The sequence below is a fragment of the Passer domesticus genome, chromosome 2 (genome assembly GCF_036417665.1).
Source record: "Passer domesticus isolate bPasDom1 chromosome 2, bPasDom1.hap1, whole genome shotgun sequence".
NCBI classification, from domain to species: Eukaryota; Metazoa; Chordata; class Aves; order Passeriformes; family Passeridae; genus Passer; species Passer domesticus.
The window spans coordinates 77,589,257-77,611,785 of NC_087475.1; the positions used below are offsets into that span (position 1 = coordinate 77,589,257).

At 36.4% G+C, this 22,529-nt stretch overlaps 1 protein-coding gene across 5 annotated transcripts in view; it reads right to left on the reverse strand.

Moving 5' to 3' along the window:
* Positions 1-9,447: 9,447 nt before the first annotated feature.
* Positions 9,448-22,529, reverse strand: part of CNTN5 (contactin 5) — a 603,752-nt gene continuing 590,670 nt past the window's right edge. For all 5 annotated transcript variants that reach the window (XM_064409453.1, XM_064409454.1, XM_064409456.1 and 2 more), the window contains 4 exons: positions 16,050-16,236; positions 15,476-15,588; positions 13,890-14,058; positions 9,448-12,278 (listed from right to left, as the gene is read on the reverse strand). In XM_064409453.1, the coding sequence (XP_064265523.1) occupies positions 12,175-12,278; positions 13,890-14,058; positions 15,476-15,588; positions 16,050-16,236 (573 nt within the window). In that variant the 3' untranslated portion in view covers positions 9,448-12,174. The remainder of the gene's footprint in view (positions 12,279-13,889; positions 14,059-15,475; positions 15,589-16,049; positions 16,237-22,529) is intronic.

Genomic DNA, 22,529 nt, shown 5'->3' on the forward strand with positions numbered 1-22,529 from the left:
CCAGTTCTTTTTCCTATGATACCCATTCAGTAATAGAAAGCTATACCAATGAAAGACATTCCAGTATGAATTTCTTGTCATTTTTCACAAATTTGCAATCTCATGTGGGAAGTATAGGCTAATATAATTTCTATACTCTTTAGCTTCTCCATGTAGCTCAAGATTTTAAAGGAGTGGTGGAAAGGTGCAAAAAAGCACAGAAAATAAGGCCCTGTGTGTTGAATTTCCAGGCTTCTGCCTTAAGCAGGATAATTTTTTGCTTATCATCACTGATAATGCCCTTCACTCTCTTAAATCTCCCAGCAATTTAAAAAAAAAAGGCAGTAGAGCTTGAATAATTAGGGAAAAAAGGATTTTTTAAAATGGAGATGAACTTTACCTTTTTATGTAAAACCAGAAAATGTCCTCTTGAACTGACTTGATATGCTAGAAACCTGTTTGTTATTACCTATGCATCAGAAGCTTTTTCATCCAATTAAAGGATATATATTTAGGATCTTTACAAGGACTATGTGAAAGATGCTCAAAGTACAAGAGAGATAATTTAAAATTTTCTTCTGTGTGAAAAATCATCTCTGCCTAAGATAGGTTCATTATTACTCCAAATTGAGCCTTACTTGAAAACTGTACAAAGCTCTCTGACATTTCCTTTGAAGTAGAACTATGTTTCAAGTTAATAACACAATGCAGTGATACACAAATCACAGCTTATTTTACATATCTTTTTGACTATTTCACTTTTCTGCTACGATTGTCTCCCTATGCCTGCAGTACACGTAATAGGTACTCTTATAAATGATGCTGAGACTCTTGCCTTATAAATTTTGTCACATTCAGAAAAGTCATTAATAATTTACAGGGATTGTACCATTAAAAACATACTTTTGTGGAATGAAAAGGTTATGAAAATGAAATGTCACATGCTAGGATTTTGCTCTTGCCTAAAGATTTTAGTCATTTGCACAGTGCTCTAGAATGGTAGCATAAAAGAGAGCAGTCTTCCTATTTGATGGCTTTCATTCAGGTGCCAGTTTCACTTTTCATGCAGCATGTTATGTATAGAAAATCACTTGGAAAAGGTCACCGTCTATCCTAGTCACTTCTTGCTCAATTAGGCACTGCAATATCACACATTTAGCTGTGTGATATTGCATGCTGTTTTAAATGAGAGATACGAAACCATGATGACAGTGTCAACTGATATTTATTTAGGTACACGAGATGTCACACAAGTTTGCATGTGTGCTTGACAACCAATCTGAATTGTAGATACAGCCACTATATCACAGAAAAAGAAGTTTTAGACTCTTGCTTTTCTCCTGGAGTGTATGGGGGAAACCTTGGGCTGAAATGCAGACACTAGAAAACTAGATGGTACAATGCTTTTAGCTACAGCATGACCATCTTGACTGACAAATACAATAGCAAATATGCCCAGTTTGAACTTGAATGCCAGAGAGAAGGACCAGTCTGAAGGTGTGAGACAGGCAGATATTTTTAGTGAGTTTCACAGCGAAGAAATTATTTCAGTTTACATTTCAATCAATGAGTGTCATAAAAACTACATGTTCAAACAAACTAAGAACAAAAGAAGTCACAAGCATTTAGTCTCCATTCTGCAACCTTGCTTTGGAAATGCCAAATTCTTCAGAAAACTTCACAGAATAATTTTGGAAACCCTGAAGAGAGGTGTTTTTTTTTTTTTTTTTTCAGTGGAAAAGTGAGTACTTTGGAGGGTTCTTTTATTATTTTTTTTTAATTAGCTCTTTATAATGTACTATCATTTAAGTTGTGATGGATGCCTTTTTACATATACAGAAAGATTTTTTTTTTTAGATTCAGTCTTTGCTTTTCACTGTTTTGGACACTTTTATAAATATTGGCTAAGTGAGCAGTAGTGTAACATATCTCTTTTTTGCATGTATGCATGATATAAACAAGAATTTATTTGTGCTGCACAGAGATTGCTTTGAGATAATCTGAGTGGAGAGTCAGGGAAGCTGCTGTTCCAGCATAACATCTGGAGCTGTTTACCAGGGTTCTGATGAAGGCAAAACCTTCCAAGGTATTAGAAATTATGAAAATGGAACCTTTCAAAACAAGTTCAACACTCACAAGCCTTTGAAGCCCACCTCCACAGTGTGCTTTAAGGTGGGGTGGGCGTTTTCCTTCCCAAACAGATCATGCCAGGCTTTGCAGGAGCAAAACAGCAAATGGAAGCACTGCTTCTCAGCAGCTGCTCAGGTTGGTGCTGGGATTGAGGGACTGAAGGAAGGTCAGGGTTTTGTCTTCAGTCAGTTCAGAATTACTGATGGATGAAGTTGTCTTCACCATTCAGGCATGAAAGAGGCCATGAACAGAGGGAACCTTTTATTGACCTTTCCTTCTTATGACTGACAGTTTAGAGTGAGATGCACAGGTAAGAAGGGCAAGAGAGTTTGCATGCAAGATCCTGTAGTTATCTGGTGGGTCTTCCATGAATATTTAATAAAGGAAGGATGTCCAAGAGGTATTTCAAATTTGCCAGAAAGATATTTAATTTAATTTCCATTTTGCTGGTATTTTTTTTTCTTCCAGCTAGTATAATGCAATTTTTAAGACTTAAAATTATGTACTTTGCAAGAGTGGAGATTTTAAATTTTCTTTTTATACTTCCTGCAATCATTTCCCACTCTTATTTGCACCAGATGTATGATCAGTGAGATCCCAGTTTCATATCTGTGTTCCTTGAATTAACAATTTGCTTGTGTATTTAGGTGCTGCTGTGGAGTTAACCAAGATTTTGAAAACACCGAATGCAATATTTTTGTTCACATTGTGTGCTTCCTGGGAATGATAGCTCAGTTCCTGTTCTTAGGAGCTCAAGGAACTGTTAAAACATTTGTTTTATCCCTTTTGCATCTATGGCAGCTTGAGAGGTTATTTCCCTTCCTCAATTTCACTGTGTCCTTGAAGGTGTGCCCCTTTAATTTACAAAGTAATTTGAAAATATTAGTTGCTTGTAGCAATCAGTTACTTCAAGCTCTTTATATTAACTTGTGGAAGTTAAATATAATTTATTTGCAACTCAACTCTTTTTGGCTTAAGTGAACCCATCTATTTGCAAGATGGGAGAAACACTGAGTGCAGCTCTAGCGACCCCCTCTGAGATAGTGACTGAGGACCCTGCAGTCCAGGAGGAGCTTTGGCCTAAAATTAAGCCAATTCTGTGACAGGCATGGCAACCTCTGAAAAGCTTCCCTAAAGTTATTTTGTAATTTGAACAATCTAATATGTTAAAAATATGGACCAATATACTAAAGCACATCCTAATTAGAATGAAAAATAAATAAATAAAGTAGCTGAATTGATAACTTTTCGAATACATATATCCTGTTATTTATTAGCAGCATTTCAAATCACCTTGAGTGTATTCAAAATGTCATCTAGGTTTTTTTAATCAAAGGGATAATCTGATGCATTCAATATCTGGATATTTCTATAGCCCAGATAGTTAAAGTCTACAGAGGGTCTAAAAACTTCCAGAGTGGAGCACACAGAGTCCAGAGTTAACAGGTCCCTTAAGCGTGAGTCAGCACAGCTTTCCTGAGGTTAGTTCAGCTCAGCAATAATGCTTGGAGCATCTGGTACCACTAAGAGTGGTTGGGGTTTTTTTCAGAAACATATGTTTTATGTGAAAACATCCACAGCAGTTTGAAAAATATGATTCATTTTCTTGTAAACAGAAATGTAAAAGTTTAAAATGAAAATGTCAGTCACCAGATCTAGAAAGATGTCTTCCTATTTAAATCAGCTGCACGTCCATGCAAAGTACGCCAAGGCTTGTATCAATCCTTAAAACGTGCTAGTGAGAGCTGAATGCCAAATAGCTTTCCACAAGGCCTGTTATGCTAATCACTATGGCAATCAGTTATTTATCATTCTTGCAGACATGTATTTTCCATTTACGCTAACAGGGTGGTTGATTGGATTTTGTTCATTAAATGGGCAGAGTCAAAACTGGTCTTATAAACTGCTGTTCAAGTTAATTAGTGAGTATGTGTGTACTCAGAAGAAGAAAACTAAGTTTTAAAATTATAACCTACATCAATCAGGCCTCTTTACTGCATTATATCAAAATCATTCCACTTAGCGTGTTCGGTATAAAACAGGGAGTAAAAATGCTGCATTTTCATTTCCTCCAGTCTCTGACGGTCTGGCAGTAAATGTGATGTTGTTAGCCATAAAAGAGTAGGAACAGATATTGCCTTTTCCTCTGCGGTCTTAGCTAAAACTCTCCCAGGCTCTGTGTATAGCTTAAAAAATGGTGCAAGGATAAGAAGATCCTAAAGTTTGTTTTTATACAGTCTTGAGTTTATTAGCTATTAGCAGGTAACACATCTTGCAGATGGTCTGCAAGAGCTACCATGAGGATATAACCTAAACAGCAATAATTAGAGCAATAACCATAAAGTCTTAAATCCAGTCACTGGTGGAAATGCTAGACAGTGATTCTGGAGACGGATTTTCAGGTCCTACATTTTATGTCCATATGGGACGGATGGTTTCATCAGCCTGGGTACCTTCATAAGCTCCCATGAATACTTGGGAGTGTCCCTTTCTAAAACAGAGGAAGACACATTTCCTTCTTCTGTCTGCTGCAAATTACTTAAAGATCCAGCTGAGGATTTCACAGATCTCAAAAGCCTTTTCTTTCTAACTTGTATCACAACTGGGAGTAGATTTGATTACTCTGCTCCTGGGAAAGGGAATATTCTGAAACAGCATCTCTTTGGTGTTGGAGTTTTCTTTGTGAATAGTTCAGCATTCACTGGACAGATAAAGTAGGATCTTTGAATTTAAAGCACGTTTTCCAAATAGGAAGCAGAGGTGGTTTGGGAGTCAGTCTTTCACACGTCTTTTTAGTACTTTAGGGTATGATAGCTTATTATTCATGCCCTGCTGTCTCCAAACTGAGGAGCCCTAGTCCTTTCAGCCTTCCTGCAGGTGGCGGATGTTTTAGGTGATACCCTTAGTCAGCTGAGTTATCTTTCTCTTTGCTATTTCTATTTTGAGCCTTTCTGAGGTACCAAGACCTTGAGTGCACAAAGTACCAATACTGTGATAAAAACAAAATTTTGCTTTTTCTTTTGCAGAAAATTGTTTTTTTAATCTTTGTCTTAGTAACCTTCCTGGTGGCATTCAACCTATAAATTCTAGAAGCTACTGTGTGGTGACCCATGAGTTTCTGACTCCCTGTGAGATTATTTCAGGTCACCTTTCCTGAGTTTCACTTGTCAATTCCACACTCAGCATTGTGTTTTCACAGTTTAGGTTTTCTTCATCTCACCTTTCTTGGCATTGAAAGGTAGTTACTGCCTTTTGCCCCTCAATCAGTTTTGAGCAGTCCATGAGTGCTTCCACATTATCTACCACTTAATTATCTTAAAGGGCTTTCTGTCATCATAATGTTGAGATTTAGGTTTACAAAGGAGATATTAGATGGACAGACATCTCTCATCTTGCTGCTGAGCTTTGTAAAAATGGCAGCATCAGCCACAAAATGGACAGAAATCTTATTTGTCCTTTTTTTCTGACTGCCATTTCTCCTCTATAGGATCCTACCAGGAACCTTGTGAAAAATTGGTATGGCACTACAGATCTTTCTGTACTGACATTCCACAAATGAAGTTGGTTTTGCAGGTTGATAGACTTCCAGTCCCTCCCCCACCATTAATCTGGATAGAGCATAGTTTTATTTTTGGTTGGTTTAGTTTGTTTGCTAGCCTATAAAAATAGACCTACTGGATTTGTGTGCATTTTTAACATCTTTTTTAGATGCTTACAGTACCTTAACAGAACATACTCTTTGAAGAGAAGGAAGAAAGGGTTCAGCAGCCATATAAGAACAGAAATACCTCACTGTAGTTTATGAAGATAAATCACTGTTGTTTATGAAGGTAAATATTTTCTTAGTGGAGGGAAGAACTGTGGAAGTAGCTATGCCTTGAGCAAAGATTATGTTTGCCAATATGCTGTCACGCCAAAGTTTAAGGTGCTACAGATGTCTTGCGCCAGAGGACTTTCAGTGTTGTAGATCTTAGTACATCAGAAACTTTCAAGAGATGTTTGGGTGTAACAAAAAATGACCCAAAATGAATAACTGTCATCTGGAAAGCAAATATGCAGAGATCCACCAACATTCAAGTGTAGAAAGTAGAAATCTGCCAAAATTTTTGCCACTGCAAGCCTGTTTCTCATGATGCAATAATACATTCAGTCTGCAACCTGCTAAAGTTATCTCCTGCATTAAATGGACAAAGCTTTGTTAAGAGCATTAAAGACTGATATTTACTATTTACTGTATGTACCCTCCGCACCCAAGAGGATTTTTTTAAATGAAAAATTTGTAGTGATGAAATTAATTTCACTTCCCATTCAAAAGCAGTGGGATTTGCTTCTATTCCCACTGGAAAGTCAGAAAGTGTTTATGCAATGGAGTGGGAACGTAGCTTAGTGTTTTGGACAGTCTAGTGCAGCCATTCTCAGACAGGTAAAAATGCATCCTATTTTTGGAAGGTAAAAGTCTTACTATTTCAGATGGCTTGTTGGTAGGCAAACACTGCCAGGTCAAGAGGCTTAATTTCACATTGTCCTTGTGGGAAACAGTGCCCACGGACTCCCGCCTCCTTTATTTCTCCTCCCGCCCATCCCTCTCCATACACACACCTACCCTTTTTGTTTTTGTACAGGACAGGGTAGGGTAAGGAAAGAGGGGCTGTCCAGAAATTTGTAGGACAGTGAAATACTGCTTTTTCATTTCTATAACTGGAGCAAAAAGGATAATATGCACCATCGATAATTCAACTTTTACCAATATGACTTAAAATAAAGGTAGTATATGCAGAAAAAATCAACAATTTGCTTTTGAGTCTTGTCCAAGGAAGAGGTAAGTCTTTTGAGCCTTACCTCTACTGATCATCTGGCAGCTCATGCTCTACAGCCTTGGTGGTGGTCAGAGCAGGACAGATATTGAGTTATTTTGCCTAAGGCACATATGAAACTTGTTTGTAATTGGAACAAACACACACCTAAAACATCATCATGTAGAATAACTCTCTCCAAAATGATAAATTTGGGTGTATATACCACTCAAGAATAAGGGAATGAGTTACACAAAAGTAGGCAATTGACCTGGGGCTTCTTTTCCAAGTCATTCAGTTACTCCACATGACAAATTTTTAAGGAAATGTCGAGAGAACTATCCCATTTTATTACCCTAAAAAGTCCCTTTTGTAGAAGATAAGAGATGGTGTCATTATGAAATGGAAATGCTTGTTCAGCCAGGGAACAGAGCAATACATCTTTAAGTAAAATTGTTTTTGCTTAAGCTTTGATCCAGATGGGCCTCAATTGCTTTCAGAGTCTTTTTATTCAGTTGATTTCTGTTATGGAAAGGAAATGGATATATTTTCCCATCTTATTTTCTGTACAAAAAGCAAAATATGCTGAATACCTTTATTTGTGATTAACACAAATTCCTGCCTTTGCTATTTATCTTGCTAACTGTATTTTTCATGAGCACTCTTCTATTTTTGCTCTATATTTTTTTAGAATTCATGAGTTTGAGCATAAAAATGAAAAAAACCCCACCAAACCATACAAAAATGAGTGTATTATTCTCTAGCCTGACATATATATTCCATTATAACAAAAGATGAACCAAAGCATCCTACATTTCTTAATCAGTTTCTTCTGATGACAGAGGTTTCTTATACACACTGGGGTACTTAGCTAATAATCTGACAGCAGAAAAGTAGCACAGGAAGCATGAATAGCTGCACATCTAAATATTTTTGCCACTTTGTGCAAACAACTGACCTGCAAGAACCTTACAACTGACTTTGCATCTGTAAGAAGTAGTGTGAATATTGTAAATTGAAATTGTACAATTATCCATAGTTTTCTCTTTCAGGCTTGTGAGGCTTTAACTTATATACACTATCATTATCTTGTTTAAAGTATTAAAAATATGAAACACAATAAAGACAAAGTTTTACTGAAATTGAGAGAAAAGTCTTAGGGAAAACTCCTGTATTTTTGGAAGCACCTTGTCTGTCAGCATGCTTAGTGAGGATGTTTGTAATAGCCTAAAGCCAAGTAACTTGTTGTAGGGAGATGCTGTTCAATTTCTCTTATCCTTGACATTGTTTTGCTCAAAAGCTCAAAAAGTAATTAAGAAATAAAATGTCTTTCATCTTCAGATGAACTGGCATGATGGCCATTATAGGGCAAGAGTGGATTGTACATTAGTACTGGTTCTGAGAGGATAAGGATTTTCAATATGCATGGTTCCCATGTCAGCAAAATCAGATCATTACAGTTTTCTGTGACATTCGTAATTAATTTAATGGAAGTCCTGATATAATATGCTATTTAAGCCATAACCATTTTTTAATTGAAGTCTCAGTTCAAATGACTGTGGCAACGTATTTTTATTTTTAGTCTGGGCTTTTTGACTTCGTGCTGTATTGCAAAGTCATTTACTATAAATATGCATTTCATGAAGAGCTGATTGGGTATTATTAAGAGCTCAAATAAAACTAACAAAAATATTTGGGTTATCTATTGTTCCATTTTTTTCTTAAAAGGATATATGTATTTTTGAAAAATATTCTTTTGTGGTTAGTCACACAAGAGTTTCAAGCAATTAAACTTTTTAATTGAACATGACATGACCACACTATGCTTTTGTGCCTGCACTGACATGGGGTACAAGTGATCCGTGACAGAATGTTACAGAGACGGCTCAGAAATTATGTAATTATCCAACACATAGAGGATTGACCTCAGTGACCTCCTTATAAAGCATTTCTTTTCATGGAAATCATAGAAAGGTTTCAGTTGGAAGGGACCTTAGAGGTTATCCAGTTCTAGCCCTCTGCCATTGCATGGACACCTTCCACTATCCCAGGTTGCTCAAAGCCTCATCCAACCTGATCTTGGACATTTCTGAGGGTGGGGCATCCACAGCTTCTGTGAGAAACCTGTGCCAGAGCCTCACCATCTTCCCAGGAAAGATTAGATTTCCCTAAAGTCTAATATAAATCTCTCTTCTGTTCATGATTTGTTAAAGGCAGAGAACCTTTATCTCTGATGCTGAATTATAGATTTATGTTGCAACTTTCATTAGGTGTAGTTTAGTTTTGAGAATTCAGGGCTTCTTTTATCTTTCAGTTTTTTTAGCTGTAAAAAAATATTTATCTAGAAAATCCAAAATTTAGGTGAAATTAAAATGATGTCAAAAATTATTTCATTTTAATGCCCACATTTTCCATAATCACCATTGCAGATTCATCTCTTTCTTCTTGAAAATTATGTAATTTAAAAGTTCTTGCTACTGAAAACCAAACAATTGTGTCTCCTTCAACTCTATGAATATAACTGATGAGATGACAGGAGATAAGATAAAAGTCAATAAAAAGAGAATAATTTATTAAAAAGATCTAATGTTACAAGAACAGTACACAGAAACTATTATATTACTGTGTCTTCCACATTGTATATACCATTATATATAGCATATATACAGATTGTATACAATATATCTAACATTTTGCTATGGGCCATGACAGCAACTTTCTTTTGGTCTGTGAAACAAGGTTTCTTTCTAATTATTATTTTTTCTGAACAGATCCTGTGACATTATACAAAAATACAGTCTCCTCAGTGACGCCAGACTGCACTATTACAATCTTTTACATGAAAAAGGAAAAAGCTTTCCCTTGAAACTAAGAATGTCATGATAAGGAAACATCTTCTACAAAGTAACAAATAGGTAATACATAGGTACTTAAACATTTAAAACATGTTTATTAATATATTTAAGATGCAAAATACATATTCTGTTCATGTTGAGTATAAAACATACCTCCTTTTGTCCCTGCAATACAACTACATTACCTGATGGTATGTTCAATATTTCTATTTGTGTCTTCATACTAGACAGGGAGACGTGTCTAGGTGGAGCTCTGTCTCCTTATCAGACATTTTTTCGTCCCATAAAGTATGTCCATTTATTGTTATCAGAAAGTTTAACTAAATGCCACCAGCAGTGAATGTAGCCTTTTTGAATACTCTGAAATGAACTGCATTGGCAAGCAACTGTATAAAAAAATAGAGGAAATTATGCATAATTAATTTATAAAATAGCCATTTGACTTTTTGGTTCATCATTTTATTCTTATTTCTTTTAACATTTTGGCAGATGATGGATTGCTGATGCAGGCTCTGCACAGTAGCAGTGCTGCGGTTTTACAAGGGACAGCAGGTAGTTATTCTCTGTGAGTTTCCTCTATCAATAAGGTAATTTACACCTTCCTCTCTTTGATCTCAAAGGCTTTTCCAGAAGCAGAGAAACAGAACGCCTCTTTCTGTATATCTATAGTCAATTCTTAGCTAGTGATCCTGCTTTTGTTTTCTGAGCAACATGGTGACTTCAAGTAATTTTAAACACCATTTTTTAGAAAATTATTGAAAACATTAGTGGGTAGCAAAGATTGAAGTTGAACCTCCTCTGAAAAATTTTACTGATAAAATATTCAAAAGCAAAAATATTAAGTCATTGTCAGCTTTTCACCTTCTTATCTCTGTTGTGCTTTCTTGGTTACTGTTTTGAAGCAGCTGAGAAAGAGCACAGTTGTAGTGTACTACCTAAATGCCAAAAATTATTTTGCTAGTGAACTGGCAAAATAATAGCATTTTGAATTGGGAACCCATCAGCTAAAACAGGTTTTCATCAAAACTTTTAGAGGGATAGACAACTAGAAGAACCATGCTATTAGGACTTTCATGTTAACCATTTTTAACTTGATTCTTTCCAGGCAGTGCAATGTTTTTCCTAGGCAGGGTCCCCACATATGTTAGCAAAATGCTGCCTTTCACAACACTGTGCCCACCATGATTGTACAAACGTGCACACCATCTTCCCTAGGAGTAGTTTTTCCTCAGGTTCCAGTATGGGGGAAGGCTTTCCAATGCAGAAAAACAGCCCAAGTTGTCTATTGAGTAAAACATTGTCTGGTACAGCAAAAAATGGGATTAAAACTGATAGCACACAGTACCAGCAAGAATAGTCACCAGTGAGCAACTATTTCTATAGAAATAGAGCCAATTAGATAAATAGTTTCAATGATGCTCTGTAGCACTTTTCCAAGTATTTTTTTCTCAGAAACAAAATTCTCCAAAATATATCCTACTTCAGTCTGTAGATATGTGGATAATGCCATTCTGAAAAGCATAGAATGCTACCAAAAAATTGGACTCAGAGGAAAAAGAAAGTTACAACTCAGTAGTGGTTGGGAAAAGAAGGTTTATCTTGCATTGCTTTACTTGTCCTCTTAGTAGCTTAATGTATATAATGCTTAAATGCCCAGTGGAATTTTCATTGTCATATGCAGTGGGAATTGATTTCTTATTTTCTACTGAAAATTCCGTTGGACATAAAAGCTTGTGGTATTTGATAAAAACTGACTGGTTTCCTCCTAAGCTTGTGTTTAATAATTTTCCATTTACCTGGTAATAAAACAAATGGATTTTCTGCTCCATTTTGCTACATTCTGGGGTAAGCTGTCTACTATTTCATTGACAATTCTTTTTGCTAAGTGAATACATATTATGCATTTTCAGAACAAGTTCTTCTTTACTTTTGCAGAGATCTTTGTATATAAACTGTGTTTTTCTTCCTTGTCAGTAGGAGCAACCAGCCGTATCAAACTTTTTCTATATTAAAAAAAGAATTTCTTTTCTCCAAACCATACAGGTGTTCTGTACTAGACACTCCCCTTTAAACACCTGATGATACATGATGGGGTTCACCAAATATGAACATATTAAAAAAGGAAAATTCATTTGACGGAAATTAACTTTGCTTACAAAAGTTTATTACATACAATCTGCATATTTTTGGGGCAAGAAGGGTGTCCTCCCAGGAGGACTTTTACAAATAAAGAAGAGATAAAAACCTGATGAATTATTGACCGTGTCTCCAACACTTCTCTAAGTGCACCACAGGCATTTCGATGGATCTTTAAGCATTAGCTTGGGTTTTCAGCTTCTCTACGGACATAAAACTCCATCCCTTGGTGTCATCAAGTTAAAGCAAACAAATAACAATGACAACAAAGTCTTTAGCCTTCACCATGAGGTTGAAGGTACCATCAGTGCCAAAAGCAGTGTTACAGAGGATGAGGAAGTAGACAACACATGTAAGGTGGACTGAGCACTTGTTACTTTCCCTCCTGAAATGAAAAGCAAAGTAATTAGTGAAAAAATTATGCAAATGGTTCTCAGTATATTTAGATATTAGCTTTTGCCCAAATTTATATTCTTTTACCTGCAGCAAAAGACTAATTTTTTAAGCAATGGATTACTGTATGAGAACTGCAGTCACAAAACGGGCTCCCTCCACAGATGGGATTTTATGATGATACCTACAGGAACTCGCATTCTGGATCCTCATATTCAGTCTGCAAATTAATAGGAAATTCCAAAAGGACATATGATTTTGTGTCTTAATCTTCAAAAAAGCATTAGGCTGCAGAAATTGCCCTGAGTCACAAATTTTTGTCCCAGAACAAGGAATGAAAGCTAGCCCTTGATCCCTAGCCTTGTCCAGAGGAAAAAGTGGAATTTGATCAACTAGTGCAGTGTTAATTTTTGATCACAACGCTGTCTTAAAAGGCCATGCTAAGGGGAACTGTGCTCAGGGGTGGTAGTGGCAACAAGATCAGCAGGGAACCAGACTGGGTTTCTTTGGACAGCAATCGCCCTAAATGAATCAAATGTGATATGCATAGTTTAATTAGATGGAGGACTTTGTGGCCTAGAATTATGGCATATGAAAGAAATATTCCATGAGGTAGGTATTAGTCTTCTGCATTCTGATGATACCACTGCAGTTTGTGACCAGACTAGAGCTGAAATTGTAGTTCTAGATTGAAGTTTCAGGGTCACACCTTTTGCGCTTCTTAAGGATCAAAGAGAAAAATTTAATAAAATTTTAAAGTGTTATCAGAAGGTTATAATTAAAATGGCTTGTTGTGTTTAGGCAAAGATTATGTTATTTCTTTGTTGTTCTTGCCACTAATCCTCCCATCCCTTACTTACCTTTGTAATAGTGATACTTTATATTCTTTCAACATATCACAGTAACTCAGAAGAGAGCAGCTAGACATCAAAATTTACCTAATGAAAACACTTTAGTACTGCTATAAGTTAAACATTAAATGGTAATAATTACGCAAGGGAGTGACTGGAACTTAAAGAGAAATCCAGCTTATTCTGAAGGAGGCATGTACAGAGGGGTCAGCTACCTAAATCCATGCCACTTAAGCTGTGTTACATAGTACACCTCTGGCTGGTGGTACAGAATGGGGTGTGTATCTCCTAAGTCCCACACCTCATTTGCCAGCTCTGTTTGGGATGCCTTAGGACACTGCAGATATCCTTAGGTGCTCATGTCTTAATACTAAAATTCAGAAGATTAGCTGAATTGATGTCAAGGCTCCACTGCTGGTCTCCATGGATTGCATCCCAGGTGACTATATCACTGTGCACTAGTGCACATATAAACACCTATAGCTCAGGTAGGTTTTTAGATGTTATCCTCAAATGGAAGAGGTTTCCTATAAATCATCTTCTTTGTTCATCAGCCTCACATTGTTGCCTCAGATGATCTTAAACATCCCATGTGTCACTAGATACCTTTGTTTCTAAAGAACTAAAGACTCAGATCAGTGAATTTATTTAATAGCTAAAGAATTGTGAGAACATTGTTTTTTCTGGTAGAGAACAAGAGTTAATGAGCATTGCTATAATCACCATGCTTTCAAATAAAAGTGTAACCTTACCTGAAAAAGATGGAACTCTGATCTGGGGACTTGCAGTGCCATCCCCTCCTTCACTGACTGCACAGACCTCAATGATGTAGACCCCAACATCAGGAAGAAGAACCACTGCAGAGGTTTTTTGTGTTTCTATAACTTGGCTATTGCTCTGGCCCTCTTGCCGAAATAACACCTGTGGTGAATCAAGTAGATCGTGGTCACAGCGGTCATTCAAGCTCTGTGCCAGATATTTTGTGTAGTTAACACAGTCACTGTAATATTAACTGTTTCATGATTTCATTAGGGATTTCTTGACATTGCATTTGAACAGACTTTGCTTTTACTCTTCCTTTCCTGCAGTGGCTTCAAAACAGTAAGAGCAAAATATTATAGAGATTCATGGATGTGAAAGGACATAGATTATGACCTAGAGCAAAGATAGAGGACTTGCCCTCTTTAGCAGTAGGTGTTGCACAACTTTATCTCCCAAATTTCAAAGTGTCTTTTGAGTTCCACTTGGTTGAAATTCTTATCCCAAAGTTCATGTTGATATTCATATTTTTGGCTCAAGAAACCAACTTCAAATGTAAGGAAAATAACTTGAATAATGTATTTACTGTGTTTACCTTAGCTGGCTAAATAAACTGACAGCAGCTCAGATCTGTCCCTGCATTTCCCCTGAAACTCAATACAAATTTATGGCATGTGGGAGGAAAGCAAGTCAGCACGTAGCTGTCTTTTTGGTATTTCTGCATAAGAGTTTCTGTTCCCAGAGAAAATTGAAAAGGTCAGAGAGGTGTGAAAAACCAAAGAAGTCAACTCTACTATTTCAGAATATCAACTATTTTGATAAAGGTTAGAACAGTTTCTGGTTTATTTGAACCATTTTATAGTTTCTCAGTGATATTTCCTGATATATCAGAGGAGAGAGGAGATTGTAGTCTATAGAAATGATTTGATATGGGCTCCAAAAAAACCCAGACTCCACACTTCTTTAAAAACACTGAAATCATTCTACTTTTATTTAAGGTATTGCAGTGAATTCTCATTTTATGACTTGCTATTTAAGTGCTAATCTGGATTTTATTATTTAAAATTTCTAAACTTTAAATTCCAGATATTACCATCAGTGTGGTTGGCCATCACTAACATGATCACAAAACAAACTTAAGTACTTGTGTTTCTGATAAAAAAAATATTAATTTTAATGTAAATTAAAGATATCTCATTATTCTGCATTTCTCTAAATCCTACTGCAAACACAGTTGAATTGAAGAGGTATTAGGAATTTCATTGCAGTCTGATATTATTAATAGCCACTGCTGACTCAGAGGATGGACTGACTCCCTGAGACAGAGGGGAGTCAGATAGAGTTTGGTATTTGAAAATCATAACACAAAAATATGTTGGGACATTTCTCTGATTTTAATTTTATTTATTGCTTCTCAATAAATAAATAATTTTATTTATTGCTTTTGGTTGCTGCATGCACAGCAGTGCTAGGTGGTCTATACCCTGCACAGAGAAACAAGAACAGGAAAAAAGCCAACAAAGAAGAGGAGCAATTGCTTGGAAGAGAGAAAGGTGAGCAAGGAAGGGGAAACACTAACCTTGTATCCCATTACATCAGATTCATTAGCTAGAGGTCTGACTGGCTCCCACCCGAGAGACACATGTGAGCCATCCTGTATCCACATAATATTGCCTGGTGCTTGGCTGGGAGCTGAGGAAAAAAAAATAACATATATATATATATATATATATATATTTTTGTAAGTAGTTTCTTTAAAAACAAAATAAAAGTATTTTAATCTTTCATTATATTTAAAACTGGCAGTGTTACCAGGCGTCCAACTCCAGATGGAACATTGAAGATCTTTTTTCATCAGTAGTGTAATTTGGTACATTATAGTGTATTTATTCCACCCACCCCATAAATTCCACAAAGCTTCTGGACTTGAACTCTCTTCTCTCCCTTTGTAAAAAATGCCTTGTTTTCTAGGAAATTAACCTTTGTTATGAATGCAAAGTCATATGAATTAATGCCTAAACATCAAAGAAAAGCCATGAGTCAAAGCTATACACGATTCCTGATTATTATACACTCTTAATAAATAAAAACTTAAGAGGACAGAGGTTGCTCCCTGATTTCTTCCTTTTATCAAAGGTACTGAGACTACTTACGGGATTTTTTGGTCGCTGCATGCACAGCAGTGCTAGGTGGTCCATACCCTGCAGCATTGTATGCCCTCACTGTTAGGTGATATAATGTGTTTCCTTCTAATCCTGTCAGGAGGATGGATGACTCATTTCCCTCTGTTTTGACCTTTTGTGCTGCTTCTTCCTGCTGCATGTCCTTCCAGTAACCAACCTGCCAACAAGAAACCAAACGAAGGATTAATATAGGCACCTGGCAAGCTCATGCTGCCAGATGCTTGTGCTTGTTATCCTGTGGAAGGTATTTTTGCCATTTATGCCTTTTTCTGATCATCAGACCCCTTTAAGCATATGGGATTTGCAGCTTGACCTCAACATATTCAGTGCTCTCTTCTCCAAAATGGCAAGACATGGAATATTGTGGTGTGACCTGGGGCACATGGAATAGCTGTGTACTGGAACAAAAACAGGTTACTATAAGACAGAAGAGGAGAGGGTGAACTTTGTCAGGGAGAATTCATCATTGAAGGACACCATTTAAGGAGAACTCATCCTTTAGTAGGTCACCAGAATGTCTATGTTCTCCCTGGAAAACTCTGACTGCATCAGTTAAGTGTTGTGAGCAATATTCTCTTCCTGGCCTGGTGCAACTTAGATCCAGGAGATTTCTTATCAGTCCAATGAATAGGCAATGACAGAACAATGATGGAAATATTTCAATCATTTGAAAAATCTTAACAGAAGTAAAAGAAGGAAACAGATTCAGTTTTAGTTCTTGGATGTAAACAGGTTTCTGGTAAATGAAGTTTTGATAGTATGTTTATGGTCTTCCTTTTTTTTCTTTTTTCTTCCCTAAATGACCTTTGGGCGTTCTTAATTCTTATTCTCTAGTTTCTTTAAATTTATCATCATCTCAATGAGGTTATAAAGCTGAGAATTTGGCTGGTCTTTGTCCTAAGGGACCAAGCACTTCCAGGGTGTAACTAAAGACAATGTATCTAGGAGAGCTACACAAATAAGGCAATTCTCATGGGGCCCTATTTTGCCTAACAGGAGATGTCACAAAAATGCCATTCAAAGACCTATACTCAGCTGTTATTCATGCTGAGACCTACTTGCTTTTCTTCCACATTTTGACCTTTTGTGTGAAGCTGGTTGTTTCTTAATAAGTTATTTACATTGTATCAGGATAACATTTCCTCTGAGAAAAAAAGGTCAGAGACAAGGCAGAACTCTTGAGAATGTCTCCCAGGAAATGGCGAGCCAAAAAAACCCCAAGGGGTTCACAGGAAAGTAAGACCAATGAGCACAATGCTGACCTTTCATAGTTGCATTAGGACTGCCATAAAAAAAAGATCTGGTTGCAAAAATATACATTTGAGGTCCTATCTTCACTTGACAGAAGTGCCTCTGTTAACTTTTATTGAGGGTATATTGGTTTGTGTCACCTCACAGTCCACTCTTTAAACTGTAAAATTCAAGTATTTGTGTGTGTGCCTGCATTATCTCATGTTAAAATGCTGTTGCTTTAATTCTTAGATCAGTTACAGCTCAGTTCACAAATCTAGCTGCAGTCACCACTTGTTCTGCAATAAGTGTGATTCACTGAGCTATTTTGCTGGATGAATATTTGACCAAAGCTACTGATATTTGAAATAACACCTATTCAGAGTCAGTTTTCTTTTCTTCAAAAGAAAATGGAATCAATAACCATTTATTCACATCCTACTATTGAATCTCCAATGCTCATTATCTCTTGGGCAGTCAGATTCCTTTCATTTTACTTGTGATGCATCTTTACAAATTTGGTGCTACGATGGTGAGAACTGCACAATATTGAGCACTGCATGAACAGGCAGTGGGGGGGAACATGTCCTGGAGACCCTGTCATCCAGACACTGCAGGCTGCTGAGGATACGAGGAAAGGGTCAGAAAGGAAAAGTGAGATGACTAAGCTTACACAGGTGAACAGTAGCAGGGGTGGAAATGCAACTGCAGATTTCCTCCTTTTTCTAGAAAGCCAGGAGCAATATTTCAAGTAGCTGTGTTTATTCACAGGACACATCATTCTCATGCTAATGAAATGTTCATGCATTAACTTTGATCTTTTTTTTTTTTTTTTTTTTTTTTGGTAACACATGCACATCAACACATTTGTTGATGACCAAAGGAAACAAAAGAAGAAGTAGTTATAAAACAAAAAAATTCCAATGATTGTTGACTGAGGTAGGTGGCGTGGGGATTTACATTTATTTGAACTGAAATGAAGATACTTCTGATGTTTAAAAGTGAGAGACATATCTTAAAATAGAGTGTTTATTTACACTTCTATGCATTTGCTTGTTCTTTTTTAAATCTTATTTTCTGTAACCTTAGTTTATACTTCTCAGAAGGGATCTATAACACAGAACAGGTTTTCATTAATGATAACATTGAATATTGATATTAGTATGAAGCATAAATCATAAAAAGTAGCCCATATTTGAAATACTAATTTGATATTAGTATGAAGCATAAATCATAAAAAGTAGCCCATATTTGAAAACTAAAAGAAAAATGGGAGAAGAAAGCATTTTGTCTGTTTAATGCATTCTAGTTTACAAGGTTTTACATTTTTTCTGGACTTTCTGTTGTTTTTAGCCAAAGAATAGTAAATTTTGATACCTGATTTCCAGAGACCCATCCCTTTGAACTGGAGAGGAGCAACCTGCTTTGCTCTGATCATGGGTTAAACAATAGTTAAAAGCAAATCTTGGTAAAAAAAAAAATCTGTCTAAAATTCTTCTACCTCTGATAGTTGTAGACCACTTCATTGAAGTTTTAAATTAAAAAGTATCTTAAATGACACCACTCTTTTCCCTAAGTTGGTTTCTAGGTTATACAGTCTTTGTCATGACTTAATTGGATCTAATTGCAGGTCATCTTCACTAAATGCAGTAAAATCAGAGTTACTGGCCAGGTATTCTTTCTGCTGACCACAGAAAATGAAAGCTACAAATTAAACATATCAAGTAAGAGTCTAAATTAAGTAGAATTTCTGTCTAGCTTTTCCAGGCTATAGTTAAAATATCCATATGCTCTTTCTAAATTACTTCAAGGTGCACTTCACTAAATAAAACAAACAAACAAAAATAAAATCAAGTACTATATAGATAAAATTATCTGTTCCATTATAAAAATAGATAAAGTGCAATTAAAAAGCGGGAAAATATTGAGCAATTCTCCTTGAAATGCCATAATATGGTTTTATTAAATAAATAATATAATAAACCAAGTTATTATGTCAAGTAATCCTCTCTGAAAATGGCATTCAAGATTTTTTTTTCATATTTTATATTTTTGTTACTTTTGGATTTTGTTTATTTGTTTGCTCCAAGTGGATCTTTTAATTGTATTAACCAAACTCCCGTCCCTTAGGGGAACTCCAGCAAAAAAGACATGAGATTTTTCATTCATACTTAAGTATTGGCCTTGTCTTTCTGGAAAAGATAAAAGAAACTCAAAATATCTCTCCTTCCAGTCAGTAATTCTTTCTGTTTTCCCTCCTTACCAGTAGTGAACAAAAAAGAAAATATTGCCTCTGGCTCAAATAGATTTTATAACCTTCAGCTTATAGATTCCAAACAAGAAGTATGAACAACACCCTCTATTTTTCCATAATTCTGACAAATTTTTTGAGCTGCTTCTACTTTATCAGACTGTAGCTGGCATATATTTAGTAAGGTCGGGCGGACAGCTGACAAACCTGTACGGAAGGCAGGAATAATATGTGCTTTGGAAGATGCAAATGAGGGCAGCAAACCTTGCATAAAACTCATGTGACATAACACTGCCTTTCAAGGATGACAATGTGAAATTGGACAAGTTCTTTTGCCTTTCATTACTCCTTAGTACAAAGTGCAAGGAGGGCCACAGTGAAAATGGGTCACTGTGAACTTGTCCACATTTAGTAAATATTCTGTCACTTTGGTTGATTAAAGCCCAAACATTCAAGTGTTAAGAAAATAGCTTCCTCTTTTATAATGCTGTTGCCAAAAGGCCAGAAATGTGAAGACTGTGTAGGAGGTTGTCAGTGCTATGATGACCACAGCCAGAATACAAATTGAGACATGAAAGCAGAGTGGCTAGTCAGATTGTTTTGCATTCAGATTGAACTGAAGGCAGATCTTTAATTGTGTCCTACAATAATTCTACCTTAGGAAATAAATAAAAAACTGAAAAAGATAATTCATCCTTTTATCAAAATTACTGTATTTCTGTGCATTATCTATTTGCTGTTTGTGGATTAAAGGAGTATTACAGTCTTTGTTTTCCACTGCACTGAACAAATTATGAACTTTCAGAATCAGTTTTGAAATTAAGAGTTTTTCCAACAAGTGAAAGACACTCTTAAGAAAGTAAATAATATGAAAAACATAAAGCTGTTCTGTACTTCTGGGTGATTTCTTTTGGGGGTAGGTTTTAGCCCCAACGTCTTCCCAAACAGACTCCTTTCCTTTTTGCTCTGTGGGGATGCTTTAAAGGCAAACTGTTAGTATGTTAGGAAAATTGGGCTGATAGTATGGACCTAGTGTACTTAAGTGAATATTATAATGCACCGACTCACTGTACTGGTCCTATAAATCATTACCTCCTTTTTGATGCAATCCTTCCCAAAAATGGAATTGGAAAGATCTAGCAATACTATCCTTAGAAGTTATTCTCTCCTGCTGAATTGTGCAGAACAGCAATATTTACTTTTATGTTTACTGAGTAAGTGCTGCTCTGATTGTAATCATTCCTGTGAGGATGGAGGAGAGTAAATTACTCCATGGAAGATTTGTCTGTCAGAAAGTGGGCAGAGAAATTCTGGCTAAATGAACAAAGATGAAAAGTGCAGGACGGGTTTGGGTAGGATGGGGAAGAAAAAATACTCTCATCTCCCCAGATAAAAGTAGTACCTTAAAAGGTATTGCTACTCAGAGGGCTCCTCTAATTCCTTTATGGGAGGAGGTAAAAGGGAGCAGTGAATTATGTTTTATATATTTTTTTTTTTGTTAGGTCAATTGCAGGCCTTTGGTTTGAAATATTTAGTCTGTAATCCTCATGCTATAATCCTAAAATTGGTGTACAGCAGAGTGAGGATCCAAATTATTAATAATGTTCGCTGTTAGTAACTTCTCCTGTATTAATGGACATTTTCAGATTTGTACCTGAGAAATCTGTGAGAGATGTAGAGCTTGCAGAGATGTAGAGACAATATTACTGTTTGGGTCAGAGTATGCCAAACTCCAAGGGTATTGCACTTTCCAAGTGCAGAAGACCACCTCTGACACAAAGCAAGCCCTCCGTCCTACCTAACAGCCATCTATTGCTAGGACACACCTGTAGAGCTAAGGGAAGTGTTATGTGACAAGCAAGTAAATGCAAAATCCATTGACATTATGAAAGGATAAGCCTCTAGAGAAATAAATTTCAATTTTAGAAAGAAAATCTATTTTTTATTTTAAAATACGTAATGCAAAGTTAATAGAACATTTTGTGAATCATTTTGATTGATGGAATGAAGATAAGAGTGAAAACAGTAGGTGTAATTTAAGATAGATGAGGAAAAAAAACCAAACCAGACACCTTTCTGAAAAGAAAAAAGACAGGCTGCAGCAAGTAAGTTATTACAGATGATAAAAGACTGGTCTCAAGATTGAAGTCAGCTTAGTAACAAGTGGAACACTTCAACATGGAGAGGAATAGTATTTGGAAGATGAATATCATCTCTATCAGATACAGTTTTGCTCTCTTTATAAATGGCAGGTTTAAAGGTAAAATGGTCAAAAATAACTTTTGCTGCACAAAGCAAGCAAAGGAATAGAAACATATTTAATGTAAGGAAGTAGTGGGAGAAAAGAACAATGAAGGAAAACTGAGAGAGGGTTAGCAGAGTTCAGCATGCAGACATAGATGGGAAAAAGACCTGAACAAATGCTAGACTTGAGGGGACATGCCAAAGTCACAGCCCATTTGCACGGTGCTAGATATTAATAGAGATATTGCTATGCAACACATCAATAGGCTACAGAAAGAGGTAAAAAAATATTAACTGGCTGCATCTGAGCTATGAGGTGAATGTGCTCTCCTGGTTGTGGCTGGCCAGCTGGAGGCTGGGCTGGAGAAGGTGCTGGTTCTGGTGCTGCCCAGACACCTACATTTCCTTCCTAAGGCTATTGGTGACTGTCACCAGCCCCTGTGGTTGCCCAGACATGCTACCAGGGAGACACCCTATAGATTATCCTTTGACACCCACATGACTGGTGTTTACCTCAGACCCACATGTTTACCCTCTTTTCAATGTTACAGTAGAAAATCAGGAAAAAGCCAGCACTGTCCAAAGGTCTAAAGCAGAACAAATATCCTGCATCCCAAAATCAGTTAATTTGGTTTAGCTAGACTATTTAATGAGGACCACCACAGCCTGCTCCACCAGGTCAGAGTGGGTTGTGGTGGTGGCCCAAAAGAATAGACAGGTGTACT